The sequence below is a fragment of the Dipodomys merriami genome, unplaced genomic scaffold (genome assembly GCF_024711535.1).
Source record: "Dipodomys merriami isolate MVZ:Mamm:240054 unplaced genomic scaffold, mDipMer1.0.p SCAF_1, whole genome shotgun sequence".
Taxonomy (NCBI): domain Eukaryota; kingdom Metazoa; phylum Chordata; class Mammalia; order Rodentia; family Heteromyidae; genus Dipodomys; species Dipodomys merriami.
This window is the reverse complement of record NW_027202270.1, coordinates 26,547,058-26,567,366: the sequence shown is the minus strand read 5'-3', so window position 1 is coordinate 26,567,366 and position 20,309 is coordinate 26,547,058. Positions and strand designations below refer to the sequence as shown.

The 20,309-nt window shown below is 36.6% G+C and overlaps 1 protein-coding gene across 4 annotated transcripts in view; it reads left to right on the top strand.

Moving 5' to 3' along the window:
* Positions 1-20,309, top strand: part of Fastkd2 (FAST kinase domains 2) — a 24,621-nt gene extending 4,312 nt beyond the window's left edge. For 3 of the 4 annotated variants that reach the window (XM_070018549.1, XM_070018565.1, XM_070018576.1), the window contains exons 3-12: positions 654-757; positions 1,398-1,506; positions 1,863-1,986; positions 2,245-2,384; positions 3,667-3,839; positions 10,273-10,436; positions 10,855-11,070; positions 11,784-11,865; positions 14,472-14,586; positions 15,536-20,309. In XM_070018549.1, coding sequence (XP_069874650.1) covers positions 654-757; positions 1,398-1,506; positions 1,863-1,986; positions 2,245-2,384; positions 3,667-3,839; positions 10,273-10,436; positions 10,855-11,070; positions 11,784-11,865; positions 14,472-14,586; positions 15,536-15,655 — 1,347 coding nt within the window. In that variant the 3' untranslated portion in view covers positions 15,656-20,309. The remainder of the gene's footprint in view (positions 1-653; positions 758-1,397; positions 1,507-1,862; positions 1,987-2,244; positions 2,385-3,666; positions 3,840-10,272; positions 10,437-10,854; positions 11,071-11,783; positions 11,866-14,471; positions 14,587-15,535) is intronic. The other variant, XR_011371145.1, reaches the window with a different exon arrangement.

Genomic DNA, 20,309 nt, shown 5'->3' with positions numbered 1-20,309 from the left:
TCAACTACACTTGGAGATTGATGTTATCTTCATGATGCAGAAGAAGAAGCAGACTCAGGGTTGTCAAGCAACTTGACTAAAGTCACAGAGCTAGTGCATTCATATTGACACAATAAGCATTGGATGTCACTATGTACGAGTTACTGCATTTGTCAATAGGGATATATAAAGATATGAAAAACATAATCCCTTATAATCATGAGGCTTCTAAATCTAGAAAGGAAGACATGTTTTCAACCACTTAGAAAAACTAACCCTTTATAAGACATGCAGTATTCTAGGCACTGTGGTGAACACTAGAGAATACAATTGTATACCTCAGTACACTGATATGTACCATGGGGTTTTCGTGATGGCTTGGGTCTTAAGAAGAGGAAAAAATAATGTTTGATTCAAGTTATTTCAGAAGCAAAGTGTCAAATGTGTTTTCAATTATATTGATAAATAAAAATGTGTTGTACAAAATGGTGTGTATCCATTATTTGGAAAATTTATGTATTCCATTTTATTTCCCCAATGAAGTTGTTTATTCTGGATTGAATATAGGGCTTATTGATTTAATATTTAGACTTTTAATGGGAAGTTCAGTGGTGTTCATTGGGTGAGATAATCTACTATGGACTTATTATGTTTTCTGAATTGTATTTCAATAGGAACGTATCAATGAGTGTGACGAGAGATGTCTTTCAATTTTGTCAGTTCTTCTAAAGACAATGGACCCATGCAAGAATGTGGATGTTCTTCAAGCAGGGTTGCGGTGAGAAATTCTTATCCTTCATGTGTTTTTATCTGACCCTCTGTATTTGAAATTAACAATTGAAATGAGAACTAAACTCCTTTTGGGGAGGGAAGGAACATATTGTAGGTAATTAAGGTCTTTCATACTTTAATAAACTTAAAATCCTAACTCTGAGTGAGATAAAGCTGTAAATAATACCTTTTTAAAAGAACTACCACAAACAAATATGTGAGCAAAATTGAAATTAAATTATCTTAAAACATAATTTTGAAATTGGGAGGTGGAGAGAACTGACAAGTATAATCCATTCAGGATAGTTATTTGGGCACTATGTTATTCATGACACTAGCATGAATCACCTAACCTAATGTCATAGATTATTGAGAATAATACTTAATTCCTGTTTTTTGACTATACATAATAAATCTTAGTGTAGTGTCCTGATATGATTTGAGAACACAATAATGTGAGACAAAATAGTTCTAGATGGTCTAGATACTAGTTTTATATGGTATACTAGTTCTAGACGTATATACTCTGTTGGGCACGTAGATCTCTTTAATAGGCTCCATATTCTTTGCTCATGAGAAGCAGGAACTGAGCCAAATAAAGTTTGAAATTATTCTAGGATTATAATATTTATTATGTTTAATGACAGGATACTAGTTGATCAACATGTTTGGAAAATACAGCGTGTCTTCACATTACAAACTGTGATGAAATATATTGGAAAAGATACACCAGTAGCACTTAAAAAGAAATTGGAGGTAAGAACCTGAATTTTCTTTAGTGGGTAATTAAAAAAAATATTTTTTGTGACCCTGCTACTATTTCTTGAAGTCACTTTGGAGTGGGGAGGATGGGGAGAGAACATTGTTAGGCTTTTGGGGTTTAGCTTTACTGAAGTCAATTAAGATTTTTTTGTTTGCATATATAAACATGAATTTACTTACCTGTCTGAGTTTTTCAAACTTCATCCTTTTTATTTAAAAGTTTATTTTTCCACTAATGATAAACACAGAGTAGTTTTTTTAGTGAGTTGTTTTTCTCAAACTTCATACTTTTTACTTAAAATTTTAATTTATTTTTCCACAAATGCTAAACACAAGTTTGTTTGTTTTAGATGAAAGCCTTGAAAGAATTAGACAGATTTTCTTTTTTGAATAGCCAGCACATGTTTGAAGTCCTTGCTGCTATGAATCATCGTTCTGTTGCTCTCCTGAGTGAATGCAGTAAGAAGGTCATAGGTAAGGGGAGTTTTCCTCTCATGATTAATAGTGTCTGATGTACTGTTTTGAATTACATTTGTTTTCCTTGTGAAATTTTGCTTTTATATGAGTTAAAATTGGTTATAAATATTTAGTTTTTGCCTATAGTTTTTTTTTCCTAAAAATACGGTGCTTCCTTTTCTTTTAATCAAAAGGAACAAAAACGTTGGACATAATAAATCTTGCATTCAAAACTATCTGGTAATTTTTGTTTGTTTATTTAATTGGTTCTTAAAGATAATATCCATGGATGTCCTTTTAAAATATTGGTCAGCATCTTGCGGTCTTGCAAAGAACTCCAATACCATAATTTAGATCTCTTCAGGGGAATAGCAGATTATGTGTCTACAACTTTTGACATCTGGAATTTGAAACAAGTGAGTAAATTATCAGTTTCAAGTAGTCCTCAACAACTTTAAAGGAGCATATCAATTCATTAAACATTTTAAGTATTTTTTTCTGCTTTATAGCAGTTAATATGTCAATTTCCAATACTAATCTGACTTGAAAAATTATTCATTATTCCTTTCTGGGGTTATTTATTAATATACTATTTAGTGTTTTAATTGTCTTTGTATCTGAAACAAAAATTATATTGTCTGAAGTTTGCTCTCTTTGGTTTTTGGAAGACTATATTGTACATGAGTATTTATCATTGTGTGTTTCTTTTCCTTCCTAGATTTTTAAAAATAAAGATAGGTAGTGTGACAGATTTGATTGTTGATGAATAAAATGTTGTTATTCATAAAATGTTATTATTTATGATCATTTCCTTTTTCATTCTGTGAAAAAGCTTTTAGGAATAATGTTTAATAGAAACATGGATCAGAATTTTTCTCTTTATAATGAAGTAGGTGATGACTGTGGCAAATGTTTGGGTCTGTTTAGAGAGTAAAGTGAATATTGATTTTATTAACTCAGTATTTAAAAATTTTACATTAACCTTGGGAAAAGAATTATTGTGGTAAAGACCCTAGAGGAAGGTTGGAGGTGTCCTGGAAAACTTATTTTTACCATGATACTTCAACCATTTTCAGTTTTAGAAATTATTATAAAATCTAGAAGTTTTTCAGTTACCTTAGAATCTAGGGAGTATCTGGAGTTGGAAGTGGGAGCTATTTGAGATTGTGTTAGTCTCTTTGGGAAACCTCATTTAAAGGTACATTTAAAAGTAATTTTAAGATCTGTAGTATGAAAAGCATGTAGGAAAGAATTTAGTTTTAAATGAAATAGAAGTATGGAAACCATTGTATTGTTCTGGTTCTCAGCTACAAAAAGATTACTTATTAACTTAATATGATTCAAGAATTTCTGTTCCTTTTTTTGTTGTTGTTGCTGGTCATAGCGCTTGAATTTAGGGCTTAGATTTTGTGTTCAAGACTAGCACTCTCCCACTTAAGCCACAGCTGCACTTCCTGTTTTTGGTGTAGATAAGAATCTCATGGTCTTTTCTTTCCTGGCTGACTTTGAATCATGATCCTTAGCTCTCAGACTCCTGAGTAACTAGGATTACAGATAAGAGCCACTGGCGCTAGGGAGATATTTTTTCCCTTTTAGGAAGTATTTTATCACTCAGGACAGTGGTATTACTGTTAATGTTTTTCAGATATAAAGATTGTTAGCAGTTTATTATAACTAAGACATTTTCCTCTTTTTAAGGTCCTTCTTCTCCTTGTTTTATTTGAAAACCTTCACTTTCGACCCATTGAATTGATGGACTTGTTTATGAAGAAAGTTGTAGAGAAACCTGAATCTCTGCACATGAAAAGTATTATATCTGTTCTGTTTGTGTATTCTTCTCTTAATCACATCGACAAAGGCCAGCACAAAGAGTATGTACTTTCTCTTTTACTTGATTATTACATAACATAAAATTATTTATAAATTATGAGCGTAACAAGTTATAACAACTGAATGTACCCGTAGTTATCATCCATGTGAAGAAACTAGACAGTATTTTTCAGTCATTTATGAAATTAAATAGAATTTTACTTTCACTGTTCTTTGTCTTTCTCAAAAAAATTCTCAATGTATGTTCATTCAGTATTCACTTTCCTATCTTATCTCATTAGCTACTAAGTTTGTAGTTTATTTTTTTAATTTGTTGCAAAGTTAAGAAATGTATCTTTAATTTAGTATTAGTTTCCCTTTTATTAAATGATATCTACTCTTCTATAAATTTTTAAATGTCAATGGATTATTAACTCCCTACCCCATTCCAACCATTGTCCTAGTTCTGAGTTTGAGATTATGTAGTATTTGTTCTTCTGTGATTTGTTCATTACTTAGCATCATGTCCTCCATGTTTATCTATTTTCTAGCATATAGCTCTTTTTGAAGGATTAATAATATTCTGTTGAATTTCACTATGTAACCCAGGTCAGCTTTGAACTTAGTCTGTAGTTCAAGATTACCTCAGGGCTGGGAAGGTGGCTCAGAGGTAGAGCGCTTGCCTTGCATGCATGAGGCCCTGGGTTCGATTCCTCAGCACCACATAAGCAGAAAAAAAAAAAGGCCAGAAGTGGCACTGTGGCTCAAGTGGTAGAGTGCTAGCCTTGAGCTGAAGAGCTGAGGGACAGCTCCCAGGCCCAGAGTTCAGGCCCACGACCGGACCCTCCCAAAAAAAAGATTACCTCAGACTCAACCTTCTTCAACCTTCTCACTGCTGAGATTATAGATGTGCACCACTATATCTGGCTTCCCCTCTTTAAAAATATTTATCTGTTTAGAATGATGGACATTTAGGTCATTGAGGACATTTAGGTTATATCCTGACTTTGTGAATAATGCTGCAATGAACATGGAACTATGGATATCTTTAGGAGATCATGCTTATAAATATTTCTAGGTGTAGAATTGTCTCCTTTTAAATTTTTTGAGAAATCCTTATAGCTTTCCTTAGTAGCTATACTAATTTATATTTCTACCAACAGTACACAGACACTTTTATTTCCCCATTCTTTTTTTTAATAAGTTTTTTGTTGTGAAAATACTGTACAGAGGAGTTACAATCACATGAGCAAGGTAATGAGTACATTTCTTGTCAAGGATTGTTGCCTCCTCCTTTGTTTTTCCCCTACCATCCCTTATCTTCCACCTCCACAACTACATTCCCTCCTCCTTCCCCCATCTTGTTTCCCCATTCTAATGTCTTCTTCCTAATCCTTTTAAAAAAAATAGTAGCCATTATAACCTGTGCAAGTTATATCTCATATTTTTATGGGTTTGATTGGCATTTTCCTTATGATTATTGGTAATGAGCATTTTAACATATTCCTGTAAACTATTTGTGTGTCTACTTTGTAGATCATGCTGTATAATATAGACATTTTACTATATACTGAAAACAGCAAAACACTAATGAAAGAATTAAGACAACACTAATGAAAAATAGAAAAGAATGCAAACATTTGTGGGCTAGTTTTCACATCCTTGATTAGATTTATTCTGTGTTTTATTCTTTTTGCTGCTATTATAAATGTGATTTCACAGTTCGTTGGTAGTCTAGATAGAGTTTGACAATTTTGTTGATCTCTTCAAAAAGCCATGTCTTAATTTTGTTAATTTTTTTCCTATTCTCTATTTCATTTATTTCTGTATTTTCTTTTATTTTGGTCAGTCATGGAGCTTGAACTCTGGGCTTGGGCGCTGTCCCTGCGCTCTTCAGCTCAAGGCGAGCACTCTACCGCTTGTGCCACAGCACCACTTCCTCTATTTCATTTATTTCTGTGCTAATCTTTATGATCTTTTTCATTCTGCTAAGTTTGGGCTTAATAATTTCCACAAGTACAATTTTAGATTATTTCTTTGTGATCCCATAATTTTTGATATGTTGTGGTTTTGCTGAGATATTTTCCACTTTGACTTCTTTGGCCCATTAGCTGTTCTGCCAGGCACCTATGGCTCATGCTTGTAATTCTAGCCACTCAAGAGGCTGAGGTCTGAGGATCTTGGTTCAAACCCAGCCCAGGCAGAAAAGTCAGTGAGACTTATCTCCAATTAACTACCAAAAAGCCAGAAGTGGAGCTGTGGCTCAAGTGGTAGAGTGCTAGCCTTGAGCAAAAAAAATCTCAGGGATAGCACCCAGTCAGGGACAGAACCCAGGCCTTACACATACACATGCATGTGTGTTCCATCCCCTCACTCCCATGTACAGTGTTCTATAATTTTCACATTTTTGTGAAATTACCAGCTTTGCTTTTGCTTTCTAGTTTCATTCCATTATGGGCTGAAAGGATAATTGTATAGTTTTTATTTTTCTTGAAATGTTAAGTTGTTTTAAAAAAATTAACATGATCTATTGATAGTCTAGCTTTTGTCATCTGTTTCCTGATTGGATTTATTTGTGTATGTCCTGAAACTCACTGTTTCTTTAAGATAGTTATTTTATATTCTTTGTGAGACAATTAAGTTTTCATTCGTTTGGGGTCAGCTATTTGATAGTTATTCCTTTAATTGTATTATGTGGTCTTGATTGTGTTTAAGTAGTTTTTTGCACTGTTGTCTGCACATTTAAAGGAACAACTGCCTCGCCCTACTTTTATGGACTGGCTTTGACAAGGAAAGACCCTCAGTCAAGTCAGAAAATACAAGGCCCTTTCAGACCTTTCTGTGGATATGTCTTCTCTGATTGTGCTTGCAATTTTTTTTCTTTTTTTTTTTTGGGTAGAGGTGCAGGTCCTGGAGCTTGAACTCAGGGTCTGAGTGCTGTCTCTGAACTTTTGCTAGCACTTGAACCACAGCTCCATTTACAGCTTTTTTTTGGGGGGGGGGGTTAATTGGAGATAAGAGTTCTAATAGGCTTTCCTGCCCAGCCTGACTTTGGACCATAATCCTCAGATCTCAGCCTCCTGAGTAGTTAGGATTACAGGCATGAACCATTAGCACCTGGCTGGATTCCTAATTAGGATTTGGAAATTTCATTTATTTCAGGAGCCCATAAGCTCTTGCTCCCTCTGGTGTCTGTCCTCGGAACTGTAGGCTGGGACATTGGAGATGCACCAGATTCCTTCCTTCTTTCTGGAGTTCTGCTCATCTCCCAGCCACAGAGCTACTCTGTCCACTATAAGCCACCAAGCTCTTTTTCTTTCTTTTTAACTTTTCCTAAGCATCTGAACTGTGCTAGTTGTGTTGGCATGGAGATAGGAGGCAAGATATGAGAGGTCCAAGAAATGGGCATCTCAGATAGTTATGATGTTAAAGGTGTATTCCACTGCACTTCCCTGCTTCTTGGGGTGATACCCATGACTCTGTCTCTTCATCTTTAGTGTCTGCACTAGTTGCAGAAAGTACTTTCCTAAAACTGCCTAGCCGTCTGATCTATGCTGGGTCCATCAGTACCTCATGTGAGGTGAAGCCGAAACCAATTCCTTAGTCTCAGTGAAAGACTGGAATGCTGTGTGCATCCTCTACTCTTTCCCTCCAAGAGAAAAGTCATAGGCCAAGAGTGTCTGTTAGTGTTGAGTGCTGACAGTTTGAGGGAGGGCTTGACATAGGTAAAGTTCTCCTTTTATCTTCCTATGCAGCTGTTTTTGATTTTGCGCATATTTGGATTACTATGACCTTTTTTTATCTTGATTCTGGACTCCTCATGAAGTCCTATTTGGTCTGTAGGTTTTCATCAAATCAGTGTTTCTGTAGAACTAAAAGAGCTGGTCTTTCTATTTGTCTTATTAATGTCACTCTTAGTGACTATTCATTTTGTTCCAAACTACTTTCTGTTCTTTTTATCTTTAACTAGATAAAACATCTTTTTTTTTTGTCAGGGTTTATTAAAAACCAGAAAGAAGAGTATTATTTTAGGTGGATTAAAATCACAGCTTCTAAAGATAGTTTTTCTAGGTTTGAATTCCAGCCCTGCCTTTATTACATACTACATGCTTGACAAGTTATTTATCTATGCAAAGGGTTGTTCACTATTAAAATGGGGATAAATTTGCCTTGAGTCATTTTGAGGATTAAATGAATTACCTATGCCAGACTATGAAAACAATGTCTGTCACAAAGTAGTTGTTAGATTGAAAAAAGGAAATAGCATGGGTTAAAGAGGTCTTAGAGGAAAAAACATTCAGAGGGTGTTAGTGACAAGATTTTCAGGTTGTCTTTTTTGACACAAAATAACTGGCTTCAACTGTCCTATAGTCTTTCCTCTAGATCCAGATTCTAAAGCTATCTATTTGTGTACCTCTGAGGTTCAGTTCATCAATGAAGTCGGGCTAGGCTGCCTACAAAGCACCTGCCTACTGTGCCCACCACTGAAACAGTTTCCTTAGCTTTCTCTGGTGTCTCTGTCAGTGCCAGTGTATCCTAAAATCTGGTGGATACTTGGCCACATAATTGTGTCAATTCATGTGTCTCTATTCTTCATTTAGTAAGCTCTCTGGAATCAAAACCAGGTTCCTTGAACTTAGCACAGGAATTGACAAAAAATGGGCATTTAATAAAGGTTGAAAAATATCTCCTAAATTTATCCTTGCTCTGACCTGGTTTTCTTTCTCTCATTGACCTCTGCACTTTTTAGACAATTACTAGCAAGCTGGTGGTAATGAAAACTCCAGAAATTGTCTCTTAGAGCGTATGGGGTTAGCAAATAAGTGCTCAGGGGTGAGGGAGATTATGGATTCTAAGCAGCTCAAGTGGTAACTGGATCCAGTGAAATCATCATACCCAAAAGAAGCAACAAGAGTTGGGGTATTTAGTAAAATATTAATAGCAGAATTAAATAGTACAGGAGTGGAGGATTATGAATATTATCCTTTTATCTGTCTGTTCTGCTTTTATTGGACCTAGAGGTTCTCAACCAGAGTGATTTTGTCTCCCAATGGGACATTTGGCAGTGCTGTTTTATTGCCACAACTGGAGGACATACAAAGGCTAAGCCTTGTGTGCTGCTATCTACTAGGTGGAGGCCAGAAGTTCTGCTAACACCCCTCACAAAAAGGAATTATCCAGTTCTAAATGTCAGTCATACTGTGATTAGAAAAGTCTATCTACCTCTTAGTCTCCCATTCCATGTCTCTGTGTAGAGGAACAGGGACAGTGGGAGATAGCAGTTAATCAGTCATCCTGAATGTCCACATATACTGTTGTCTGAGTTTGGTACTCTGATGACTATGAAAAAGAAGTTTGTGCTCCTTCTTTTCTAGTTCGATTTAGACGCCATATCTTGTTCTTCCAGAGGGAAGCAGTAAATGGCAGGTACCAGATGATGCTTTATGAAGGAAAGAGTAAGGACAACATTATAAGCAAGAGTGACAAGGTTGAAAAAATAGGCTAACTCCAAGCATTTGGAAAGAGAGTTGACTGGAAGAGATGGATGTGATAGGAACATGTATGTCCAGAAGCTGATTGCCTATAGCAGGGAGAGGGCATGTAAAATCCATAATATTGTCTGTGGCTTGCTATCTGCAGAGGAAAACATTTATCTACTTAACCCATCACCTTTTTTCTTAGTTGTTTTTTTTTAACTTCTTGATCTTTTTTTTTCCTCCAAATCACAGCTAATCCCAGACTGTTTCAGAGATAGAGTCTTTTGGACTTATCTGCCCAGACTAACTTCAAACTGATCCTCCAGGTCTCAACCTCTTTAGTAGGTAGGATTATAGACATGAGCCATCGATATTAAACTTAACTCAGAATTTTGATAGCTACAGAATTTTAATAGATGATACAATTTCAGCAAGAGTGCTGGCTTTATAGAAAATCTTTTATAATTATTAAAAGTCTCTAAAACTGGATGTGGAAGTTAGTGTATACCTGTAATCCTAGCACTTTGAGGCTAGGGTAGGAGGATCACAAGTTTGAGGCCAACTTGATCTACATAGTGAGCTTAAGACAGTGAACCTATAAGTCAGGGCTCTGGAGATTGGCAATACTGTCCCTGTCATTCCTTGCTTCAGAGCTTGCTTACCCAAACACTACTAATTCATAGACTAATTTACTCAACTTCTCTGGGCCTGTTTACTCATTTTCTTATTGGAATAGTAATAATGTCCCATAGTTTTAGTAAGACTTAAACAAGTAAAATTACTAAATAACTTTTAGTGCAAGATATAGCAATAGGCCATCATTAATTGGATATGTACTTATTAGATACTAGCAATTTATCCTGATTTATATGTAGAAACTTATTTATAGACCTGGTTTTCTTATCTCTTTTCTTGGGATTCCTTGAAGACATTAGTTCTATTACACCTACCTAGCTCCTCCATGACCTTGTTTTTGTATTTATGTTTGAAATCTGATTTTTCTTATTATTCCCAAAAGGTTCCTAGAAGGTATGTCCAGTGCTCTGACTGGTTGTCTACACCATATTTCTTCTGAAAACCTACTGAATGCCATGTGTTCATTTTGTATGATGAATTATTTCCCCTTGGCTCCTATTAATCAACTTCTCCAAAAAGAAATCATCGATGAACTGCTGACATCAGGTAGGATGGCAGTGCATAGTAATGACTAAAATAAGACACTGGAGTCTGCAGAACAGATGTTACTGGGGGAAGAGTGGTGAAGGTAAAGTCAGTGCTTCAAACCAACCAACCTACAGAGACCCCAGGAGAGTTCTCATCATAAGAAAGAGACACTTACAGATATAGATATATTAATATTATTTTGAAGATAGAGCATCCATTAAAAAATTATTGTATAGGTGATGTTCCAAGGAGTTACAGTTACATGTCAGGTATTGAGTACATTTCTTTTTGGACATTGTCACCTCTTCCCTCATGAATTTTCTTCCTCCCAACCCCTTTCCCTGTGAAGTTGTATAGTTCATTTTCAACATAGTGTCTAGTGAATATCACTGCTGACTTTGTTAACCCTTTGTTCCACCATTGTGTTATTTTTTAGGTGATCCAGAGAAAAATGTTCTTAGGCTTCATATTTTAGATACTTGTCTGAAACTTGACGATGTTGCTTATCAAAATGCCATAGACCTACCACTGCCACCACCGCCACCATCACCATCGCTGACACATGCAAAGGTTGCCCAGGTGCTAAGTAGCATTCTGGGAGGTGAAGGATACTTTGCAAGAAATGTCCAGTTGCCACATAACTATCACATTGGTATGGGACTTCCTTATTTTATTTATTTCCCTTAAAAAAGAAGTTCAGCAGTAGCTCAAATGGTAGAGCGCTAACCTTGAGCTGAAGAGCTGAGGGACAGTGCTCAGGCCCAAAGTTCAAGCCCCATGACTGACAAAAAAAAAAAAGTTCATTGTAGCAGCTTAGTACCATGTGGTTTTTCCTTGGACCTGGATTGCCAAGGTTTGTATTCTTCCTTTACAAATGACCAGTGATCTGATTTTAGACACAAATACACCTTAATTTCCTTATCTCGAAAATGGCAATAATACTTTGAGACTAATAACTGATAACTAATCTGAGTAAAAATCCACAGACGGGGGCTGGGAAGATGGCTCAGTGGTAGAGTGCTTGCCTTGCATGCATGAGGCCCTGGGTTCGATTCCTCAGCACCACATAAGCAAAAAGAAAAAAGCCAGAAGTGGCTCAAGTGGTAGAGTGTTAGCCTTGAGCTGAAGAGCTGAGGGACAGCACCCAGGCCCAGAGTTCAGGCCCCATGACCGGACCGCCCCCCCCCCCCCAAAAAAAAAAGAATCAAGTAAAAATCCACAGACTAGTGTTTGCCAACTAGTAAGCTCTCAGTATTTTTTTTTTTTTTTTGGCAACTGCCATTATCATTACTAATAGTAGATTTAGACATTTTGATATAGAAAATCATGATGTTTGAAAATTTCATTTCAATTTTTTTCTTTCAGATTTTGAAATCAGAATGGATGCCAACCGGAGCCAAGCATTTTCATTTTCAGAGGCTGACGTTACTTCTACAAATATACAAAGGTTGCTTACATAATACTTTCTTGGCTTTCTGAAATTAAATCTGAAATCTGAAAGACTTCATATCAGATAGCAGTAATAATACCAATGTGTTTGTATAGAGCTTTCAACAAACCAAAGATTTTTCACTCAAAATCTACTGTTTTATGTAAATGTGTTTTTTTAAATTGTTTTCCTTTTGTTTGTTTTGTTTTGTTGGTCATGGAGCTTGAACTCAGGGCCTGGGCACTGTCCCTGAACTCTTTCATCTTTCACTCAAGGCTAGCATTCTACCACTTTGAACCACAGCATCACTTCTGGTTTTCCAGTGGTTAATTGGAGATAAGAGTTTCATGGGGACTTTTCTGCCTAGGCTAGTTTTGTACCACGATCATCAGATCTCAGTATCCTGAGTAGTTAGGATCATAGGCGTGAGCCACTGGTATCCAGTGTAAATGTGTTTATTACAGTTGAATACAAAACTGGAATTGTGTTGCTTATTGAAATAGACATTTTCAAAAAGCTAGATTTTGAAGCTAAACTGGTCATAAAACAATGCTAACATAGTTGAAGCTATCAATGCTTAAACTTCAAACAAGGTAATATTTTAAAGACACAAAGATTTGAGACTTCTACAGACAAACAAATACCAGCTGGTCACTGGAGGCTCCAACTTGTAATCCTAGTTATTCAGGAGGATAAGACCTGGAGGTTTGAAGCCAGCTGAGACAAAAAAGTATGCTAGATTCCATCTCTAATTAGCCAACAAAATACTGTCCTAGAGGCATAGTTCAAGTAGAAAAATGCCAGCTATCAGAAAGCAAGCAGATTGAGATCATAAGGCCTAGAGTTTAAGCATTATGCCAACACACACACACACACACACACACACACACACACACACACACACACACACACACACACACACACGCACGCACGCACGCACGCATGCACGCACGCACACACACACAATATCTAATATCCAACATATAGTTTGCTTTACTTCCTTACTCCAAGACCTTTCAAAAGTAGAGAAACCTTAGCTTTTTCTTTCTTTCTTTTTTTTTTTTTTTTCTGGTCCTAGGGCTTGAACTCAGGGCCTGGGTACTATCCTTTAGCTTTTCCACTCAAGGCTAGTGCTCTACTATTTGAGCCACACTTCTACTTCTGGCTTTTTGGTGGTTAACTGGAGATAAGAGTCTCATAAACTTCCCTGCCATGGCTGGCTTTTAACTACCATGCTCAGATATCAACCTCCTGTGTAGCTAAGATTGCCGGTATAAGCTGTTGGGGACCAGCAGAACCTTAGCACTTCAGTTAAATTGTATTATACGAGGGCAGAGAGTATTGACATTAATCATAAATGGAGTCCTTGACTCATCAGAACCTGTGGAGAAGCACTGTACCATACCTTGAGGAGTTAGGTCATGAGTCATTGCATACCCCCTCTTCAGTCAGCCTTTGTGGAGAGGCTTTTTGGGTCTTAGATGAGTCAGCCTAAGACCTTGTCTAAAGGAATTTATATTCCTTTACCCTCTTGGGCAGTAAACAAATATGACCTAGAGATATAAAATAAATCTTTATCTTCACCTTTCTGTTTGCATAAAGTTTTGTGACTTACTCTTTGTGAATCTTTCTGGCTCTTTCTTTGGCCACTGTTTTCACATGTTTTATTTCCTACCCATCTGTCCTCAAAAAAGACTTCCTTGCTGAACTTGCTGACGTTTTTGTTTTTTGTTTTTGTTTTTTTTTTGGTCGGTCGTGGGGCCTGAACTCTAGGCACTATCCCTCAGCTCTTCAGCTCAGGGCTAGCACTCTACCACTTGAGCCACAGCACCATTTCCGGCTTTTTTTGCTTATATAGTGCCAAGGAATCGAACCCAGGGCCTCATGCATGCAAGGCAAGCACTCTACCACTGAGCCTTCCCTGCCCAAAGATTTTGTTCTTTTTCTTTCTTGGCATACTAAGAACTCTCTGACATAGTAAGAGCTATCATAGTTCTCAGTAGAAAGAACTGACAAGTGAAGAACTTAAGCATTTAATATATATATAATATAGTCATATAATTTCTCTTATAAAATCTAGTGTGTAGAAGACAATGAGGATATAGTATCTTTATAAATTCCTTTTCCATTTTTCTTCCCAATCAACTTATTTCCAAAATTCACACATGAGAAAACATATAACATTCTTTACATTGTTGTTACAGATGTTAGTTTTTCTAGTCGACTTTCTCTTAAGTTTTTAAATGTTGTTCTTTACAATATCTGCAATGTATTTACCATCGTTAGTATTCCCCATTCAGCTTCTAAAGAGTAATTGTATCCAGGTCAGAGATTTGCACAACCAAAGCAACTTTAAAATGGGTGCTTTCCTGTCTGCAAATTTTCCTCCTCACAAATATAGGCATTCTCAACAATGGCTGAAGGATAACTGTATAAAGTATTCAAGATTTTGTTTGCAAGTAGTATGATATGTATAGAGACCCAAGTAACAGAAAGAAAAGAAGGACTAAAACAGGGGCTTTTCAAAAAAGCTCAACTTGGGAATCTCCAAAGAACAGATATGTAGCAAGATTGTAAATGCTCATCTCCCTAATTGTTCTTGTGTTGTGTATGTTTATTTTCAGGGTAGCTGTGCTCTGTGTTCCTAAATCCCTTTATTGTTTGGATTTAAGCCACCCGAGAGGTTTTCTTGCTATGAAAATGCGGCATTTGAATGTAATGGGTTTTCATGTAATCTTGGTAAGAAAAAAATGCAAATGAAGTATTCTTTCATTACTGATGTACATTCCAGTACTTACTGGGAATACCATGATTGAATTTGGTTATTAACACTCTAGGGGAATTGTCAGCTTTATTGGAACAAATACTTTATTTCTGGTTTCCTTTGAAAAGGAACATTGCCAGTATATGACTTGGCTCTGCTCAGCAGATTACTCTCAGATATTGGGGAATTTTACGAATGTTGTTAATGGACAACTTTAATCCATCTTTGATAAGGAAGAATGTAAATAATACTTTTTCCTATTTAATTGAAGTTATATTAAACCATTTCAGTTTCCACACAATCTTGAACCTGGAAAAAAAGGTGTTAATGTTTGTTTTCCTGAGCCAGAATGAGGCTGATGCAGGGTGCAGACCACTTGAATACTCAGAAGAAGATGGTCTTCCTCTTATGGCTCCCTTTGATCTCAAGCACCACAGCTTTCCTTGAACAGCATCTTCTACTCCTAAATATCTCTACCCATAAAAAGAATCATATAAATACATTTATATCTATGGTAATGTTGTGACCAATCTTCCTGCTGTTCACTTGGTCTTATGCATAATCTGAAGTGTAAACACTCAGGTCTTCCATTAATGTACATTAGAATCCAGAGATGGGTCATATGTAGATTACTAAGATTGAAATGACCCCCTTCTCCTAGTGTACAACTAGTGGTATTGTATAGTAAAAAGATCTTTCCAACAAAGTAATTTTTATACCATTTAGACAGTTTTTAAAGTTTTTATAATGTTCACTGTTAGAGTGCTTCTTAATTCTATAGTCAATTCATATAGTCTTATTAGGTTTTGAAAATATGAGTAATTGTAATTTAATTTATTCTTAAAAAGCTGTTGACTTTAATATGGTTGAAGTTACAGCTTTTAAAAGTTATTTCACAAACTATTTTTCTTTTTCTCTGGTTAGGTTAATAATTGGTTGATGGAAAAACTAAAGATGGAAGATGCATCTATGCTTTTGAAGACTAAAATCTATTCAGTTGAAGCCCTACCCACCACTGATGTAAATTTGCAAAGTACATATTAAAAGTCAGTATTTTCATATCAGGAGACACATATATCCAGTAAAAATTAACTTTAATAAAGACTGAAATCAGTGAAATTAACATGGCAGCTCATGATAACAGAACATTAATTTATTTCTCTGTCAAAAGAATTTATGTATTTATTTATTTTGTAGTTTTTGTGCCAGTCCAGAGGCTTGAACTCAGGGCCTGAGTGCTGTCCCTTGAACTTTTCTGCTCAAGTCTACTGTTCTACCACTTGAACTACAATGCTATTTCTGGCTTTATGCTGGCTTATGAGAGATGAGTTTCATAGACTTTCTTTCCTGGGGCTGGCTTTGAATGGTGATCCTCAGATCTCAGCCTCCTGAGTAGCTGGAGTTACAGGAATGAATCACCACTATTGCCTGACAAAAATTATTTTAAGAATAGAAAATGTGGAAGTGGAGTTATGGCGTAAGTGGTAGATACAGTACCAATTTTGCACAAAATAGCTAAGGGATAGAACTTAGACCCTGAGTTTAAGCCCTAGTACCAGCATAAAAAAGGAATAGAAGTGATGTTATTAGCATTTTAGAATATGCTGAAAAATTTTTAGAAAGGTCATTTTTCTAACCACTAATAATCTCCACTCTAAATGTTTAACAAATTTATGAGGTGCAAATTTTACTTTTTTCATCAGTTTCAATGCATAAAAATATGGATTCTTGTTGGGCACCAGTTGCTCACTCCTGTAATCCTAGCTTCTCAAGAGGCTGAGATATGAGAATCAAGGTTCAGTCCAGCCTGGGCAGGAAAGTCCGTGAGACTCTTACTTTAAATTAACTACCAATAAGCTGGAAATGGAGCTGTGTCTCAAGTGAGAGTGCTAGCCTTGAGTATGAAATGCTCAGGGACAGCGCCCAGGCCCTGCGTTCAAGCCTCAGGACTGGCCAAAAAAATGAATAGTCAAGGATTTCCCAGTCTGGTAATAAAAACAATTACAACAGTATAACGGCAGCAGTCAACTTTCATCTACTCACTCAACTGCATTTAGAAAAGGTTAGAACTGGAAGGAGTCCAGTGGTCATTTGGTGTACCCTCCTAGTTTTATGTGGAAGAAAGTTCAAATTCAATCATTCCATTCTTTTCATTGTCTGCTGGAGTAGGTCATGTCCCCAGGGTGCTGGATACTAGTTCCAAATTGGGTGTCATTTAGTTTTGTGTACTTGGCCAAGTGATTTAACCTTTATAAGTTTCCTAAGGAGATGAAAATATTCCATTATTAATGAAACTAAGGTTCATTATTTAATGTTAAGTATATCAGTTTCTTTCCAGTAGCTAGTTATGATTCTTAGTGGAAGGACTGGATAAACTTAGATACTTAAAGCTGCCATTTAGAATAGTAATTTTCTTGAGTTTGAACTGATTAATATGGCACATAAAAGACATTCCTCTCTTACTAGCCTTACTAATATTACCATTCTTCATTGTTTTGTGGCAATGAAAGAAAAGTGGGCTGATTACCATGAAAAATTTTAGTGTACTCTTAAAGACATGCACTTTTAAAGAACAGTATTTTTACCTTTAAAATTAGTAGTTGTTTTTCTTAAAGAATTATAGTACTGATAAGTGAGGCAAGCATTTACATAGGCTGCTGGCAAAGTGTAAATTAATGCAACCTTTCTGGAATGGATTTTTTTCCTTCATTTTTTTTTTTAAATGAAGCTTTAAGTGTAATTGGCATACAACAAATGGCATATAATAAAGATGCACAGTTGGGTAGGTTTTGACATATAAACACCGTACCTCTGGAGACCTCACCACAATCAAGACAACATGTCCAATAACTGAAAGGTTCCTTTCTTTTCATTTTTTTTTTCCCCTTCCCATGAAAGGCTCACCTAGACAAAATGGTTTCCTTAGCTCACTGCAGAGGATTTGGAGTTTCCTTTTCAGGTGGGTAGGAAAAAATATGTTCATTGTATAAGAAGAAATAAACCAGTCAAACCCGAACTAATAAGGAAGATGCTAAATGAATATTGCCTTTGGGTGAAATTTTTAAATAATTTTATTTTCAGAATTGGTGAGATGCTTCATCTGGCTTTCTAGACAATATGTAGTCTGCTAACATGAGTACATGCAATTTTAGATCAAGACCATTAGGTAAGTTCTTCAAATTCTTGGTAGTTCCCATTGACAGAAACTTTGCTCACAAAAGTAGCTGCTAAAACAATTTGAAACTTTTATGTATCAGTCAAACTTCAAAAGTTTCATAACCTAACAGCTCTTTTTCTGTCACTAACAGAATGTGGTAGTGGTTTTTTACACATGCCTAGAATTTTTAAGTATCAAGCATTTCTAGATGACACTCTTAATTTATGAGTGTGTATGTATTGTTATGATAGTGCCTTGGGCATCTCTAAACAACTAGAACTTTACTTAGGACAGATTTGGGGCTCCTGCTGGAGCAGATCCTATGGGGAACTGGTATTTTCAGAGTCACCTGTTTATACTTTGCTAAGTTGATCTAGTAGCTAGAGGACCCTTTGTCCTTGATTCTCAGTGATTCACCAGCAGCAGGCTGCGTATGTAGCTGTACAGGTGTCTGTACATGCACTGGACTTCACCTAACAGCACAGAAAAGCAGGAAAGCCTAGGTTCTTCGCATACTCATTTTCCAGAGGGACCAAGGCGGACAATACAGTCCATCATGCTTGAGCTATCCTCTAGGCAGCCCTAGGTAAGTAGGTTACTGGCCAAATGAATTTTGTCTGCTTAGCCTTTTGGTTACTGAGAAGGCTGAGGAGTTAATCTCTTGACACATCTGTGAGCACATAAGTGGGCTCTCGATGATGGGATCAGAAAAGACTGAAGTTTACATTTCCCAGAATCCATTTCAGCTTGAATGCCAAATGTGAGAGCTTCTTCCGTGCAGATGTTCTTGCTTGAAATTAGGAGGGCCAAGTGAAATGGAGATCAATTGTTTCTACTAGCAATTATGGGATGTTTTGATTTGTCTGGAATAGCAGTAACAGAGGTCCTGGGATGTGGGATCATGGCTGAGGTAATGTGGTTGTGGCACCAGAGATCAGGCAGCATCTTCCCGATTGTCAGCAGAGCCAGTGTCTCCTAAACAGCCAGTTCTGCTATGGTGTTCTGAGAATTGTTCCAGATGTTGGACTAAAGGCTGTTCCTTCAGCTCTTCTAATTGTGTAAGCAATTCTCTGAAGGGCCAGGAGTTAACTTCCAACTGCATTATGTTAAACTTGGTATGATTGATAAAGATGTTACAGATACATGCCTATATAGTTTACAGAGTTTAAAGAAAATCTCTTAAAATACTTTGAATTTTGCTCAGGGTTAGGCACACATACTAAGACTCACTAGGAATGCCCAGCACACCACGTAAGGTCTCCTCAGCAAGTCTTGCCAGGCAGTGGTACAGCTTCTCTGGCAGGTGAGGGGGAAACCAACCCACCTTCCCCACATGTTCACTGTTGCTGTGGCTGGTTCCCTCACAGGCAGTCTGCCACGGAGACCCTTGTTCTCTTGAAGAGGGAAAAGGCTATTTTCCCAATGGTCTTAGGAAATCTGTTTCTTGGTTTTGCTTTAAAAAAACAAACAACCCCAACAACAACAACAACAAAACAGGACAGGAGCAAGATGTAGAATTCATTAGATATATAAATGAAACAATTAACTAGATAGGTAAAACTTTCATTTTGTCTCACCCAAAGTTAGACAAAACTGATGTTGCCATGCTTGGAAACTATTGAAGTGCTTGGGTGTTGCTTAAACTCATTAGCAAATACTCTTCTAGCTTATCAGATGCTGGTCTGGAATTATTACTAGCAGTAAATGAAATTGAGGTTCAATAAGGTTTCACCTGCTGCTGTTGATGCAGCTGTTGAAGTGGGTCCCTTACAATTTGGCCCCCAGGATACGCCTCTGATGTCCTGCTTTTTACTTAGAGCCCAGCCAAGTAAGAGTGGCAGACCCCGATGCAGGCCACTGTTAGAGAGAAAGACCATTCTCCCTCAGTGTTCTAAAAGTGTATGCACTGGGGCCGTTTTACAGAGCATCTCTACATGTCAGGGTGGTTAAAGTAGAACAGCTGTTCAGTGACAACCTCTTATTTTGCTTAGTATTTCTTGAGTGGTCATGGGTAGCTTGCTTACATGCAGCTAGAAACAAAAACACAACATTGACAGTTAATTTTTTTTGAGAATGTATGTGTAAAGTTGTGAATTTACTTGTTTACTTTTAAGAAGTATGTACCTTGTGCCCTTTGAAGTCACAGTATAGGTATTTGTTAGTAGAAAAGCAGGCAATTGGAGAACTTGCAGGTGACAGGATAAGATGATAAACTGAAACCTGACAAGGAGGACATGCGAACCAGTGGCTACAAAAAAAGAATGAGGAAGTATGAAGGGCAAAAGAATGATAAAATAAGGAAAAGTACTAAATCTTTAGCATTATGAACTTATAGGATACTTATAGGTGAGTCTCGTCACCTATCAGTGGTCTTCAAGGACTCCAAGTCTCCCTATTAAACTCAAGGTCAAGCTCTTTAACCTGGAAGACAATCCAAGTTGGCTAAAATGGACTGAATTGCCATCTTCCCTTGGAATGCCTATGCCTTGTTCTTTCTTTCTCTGCCATAATTCTTTGCTAATAAACTTTCCTGTTACCTTA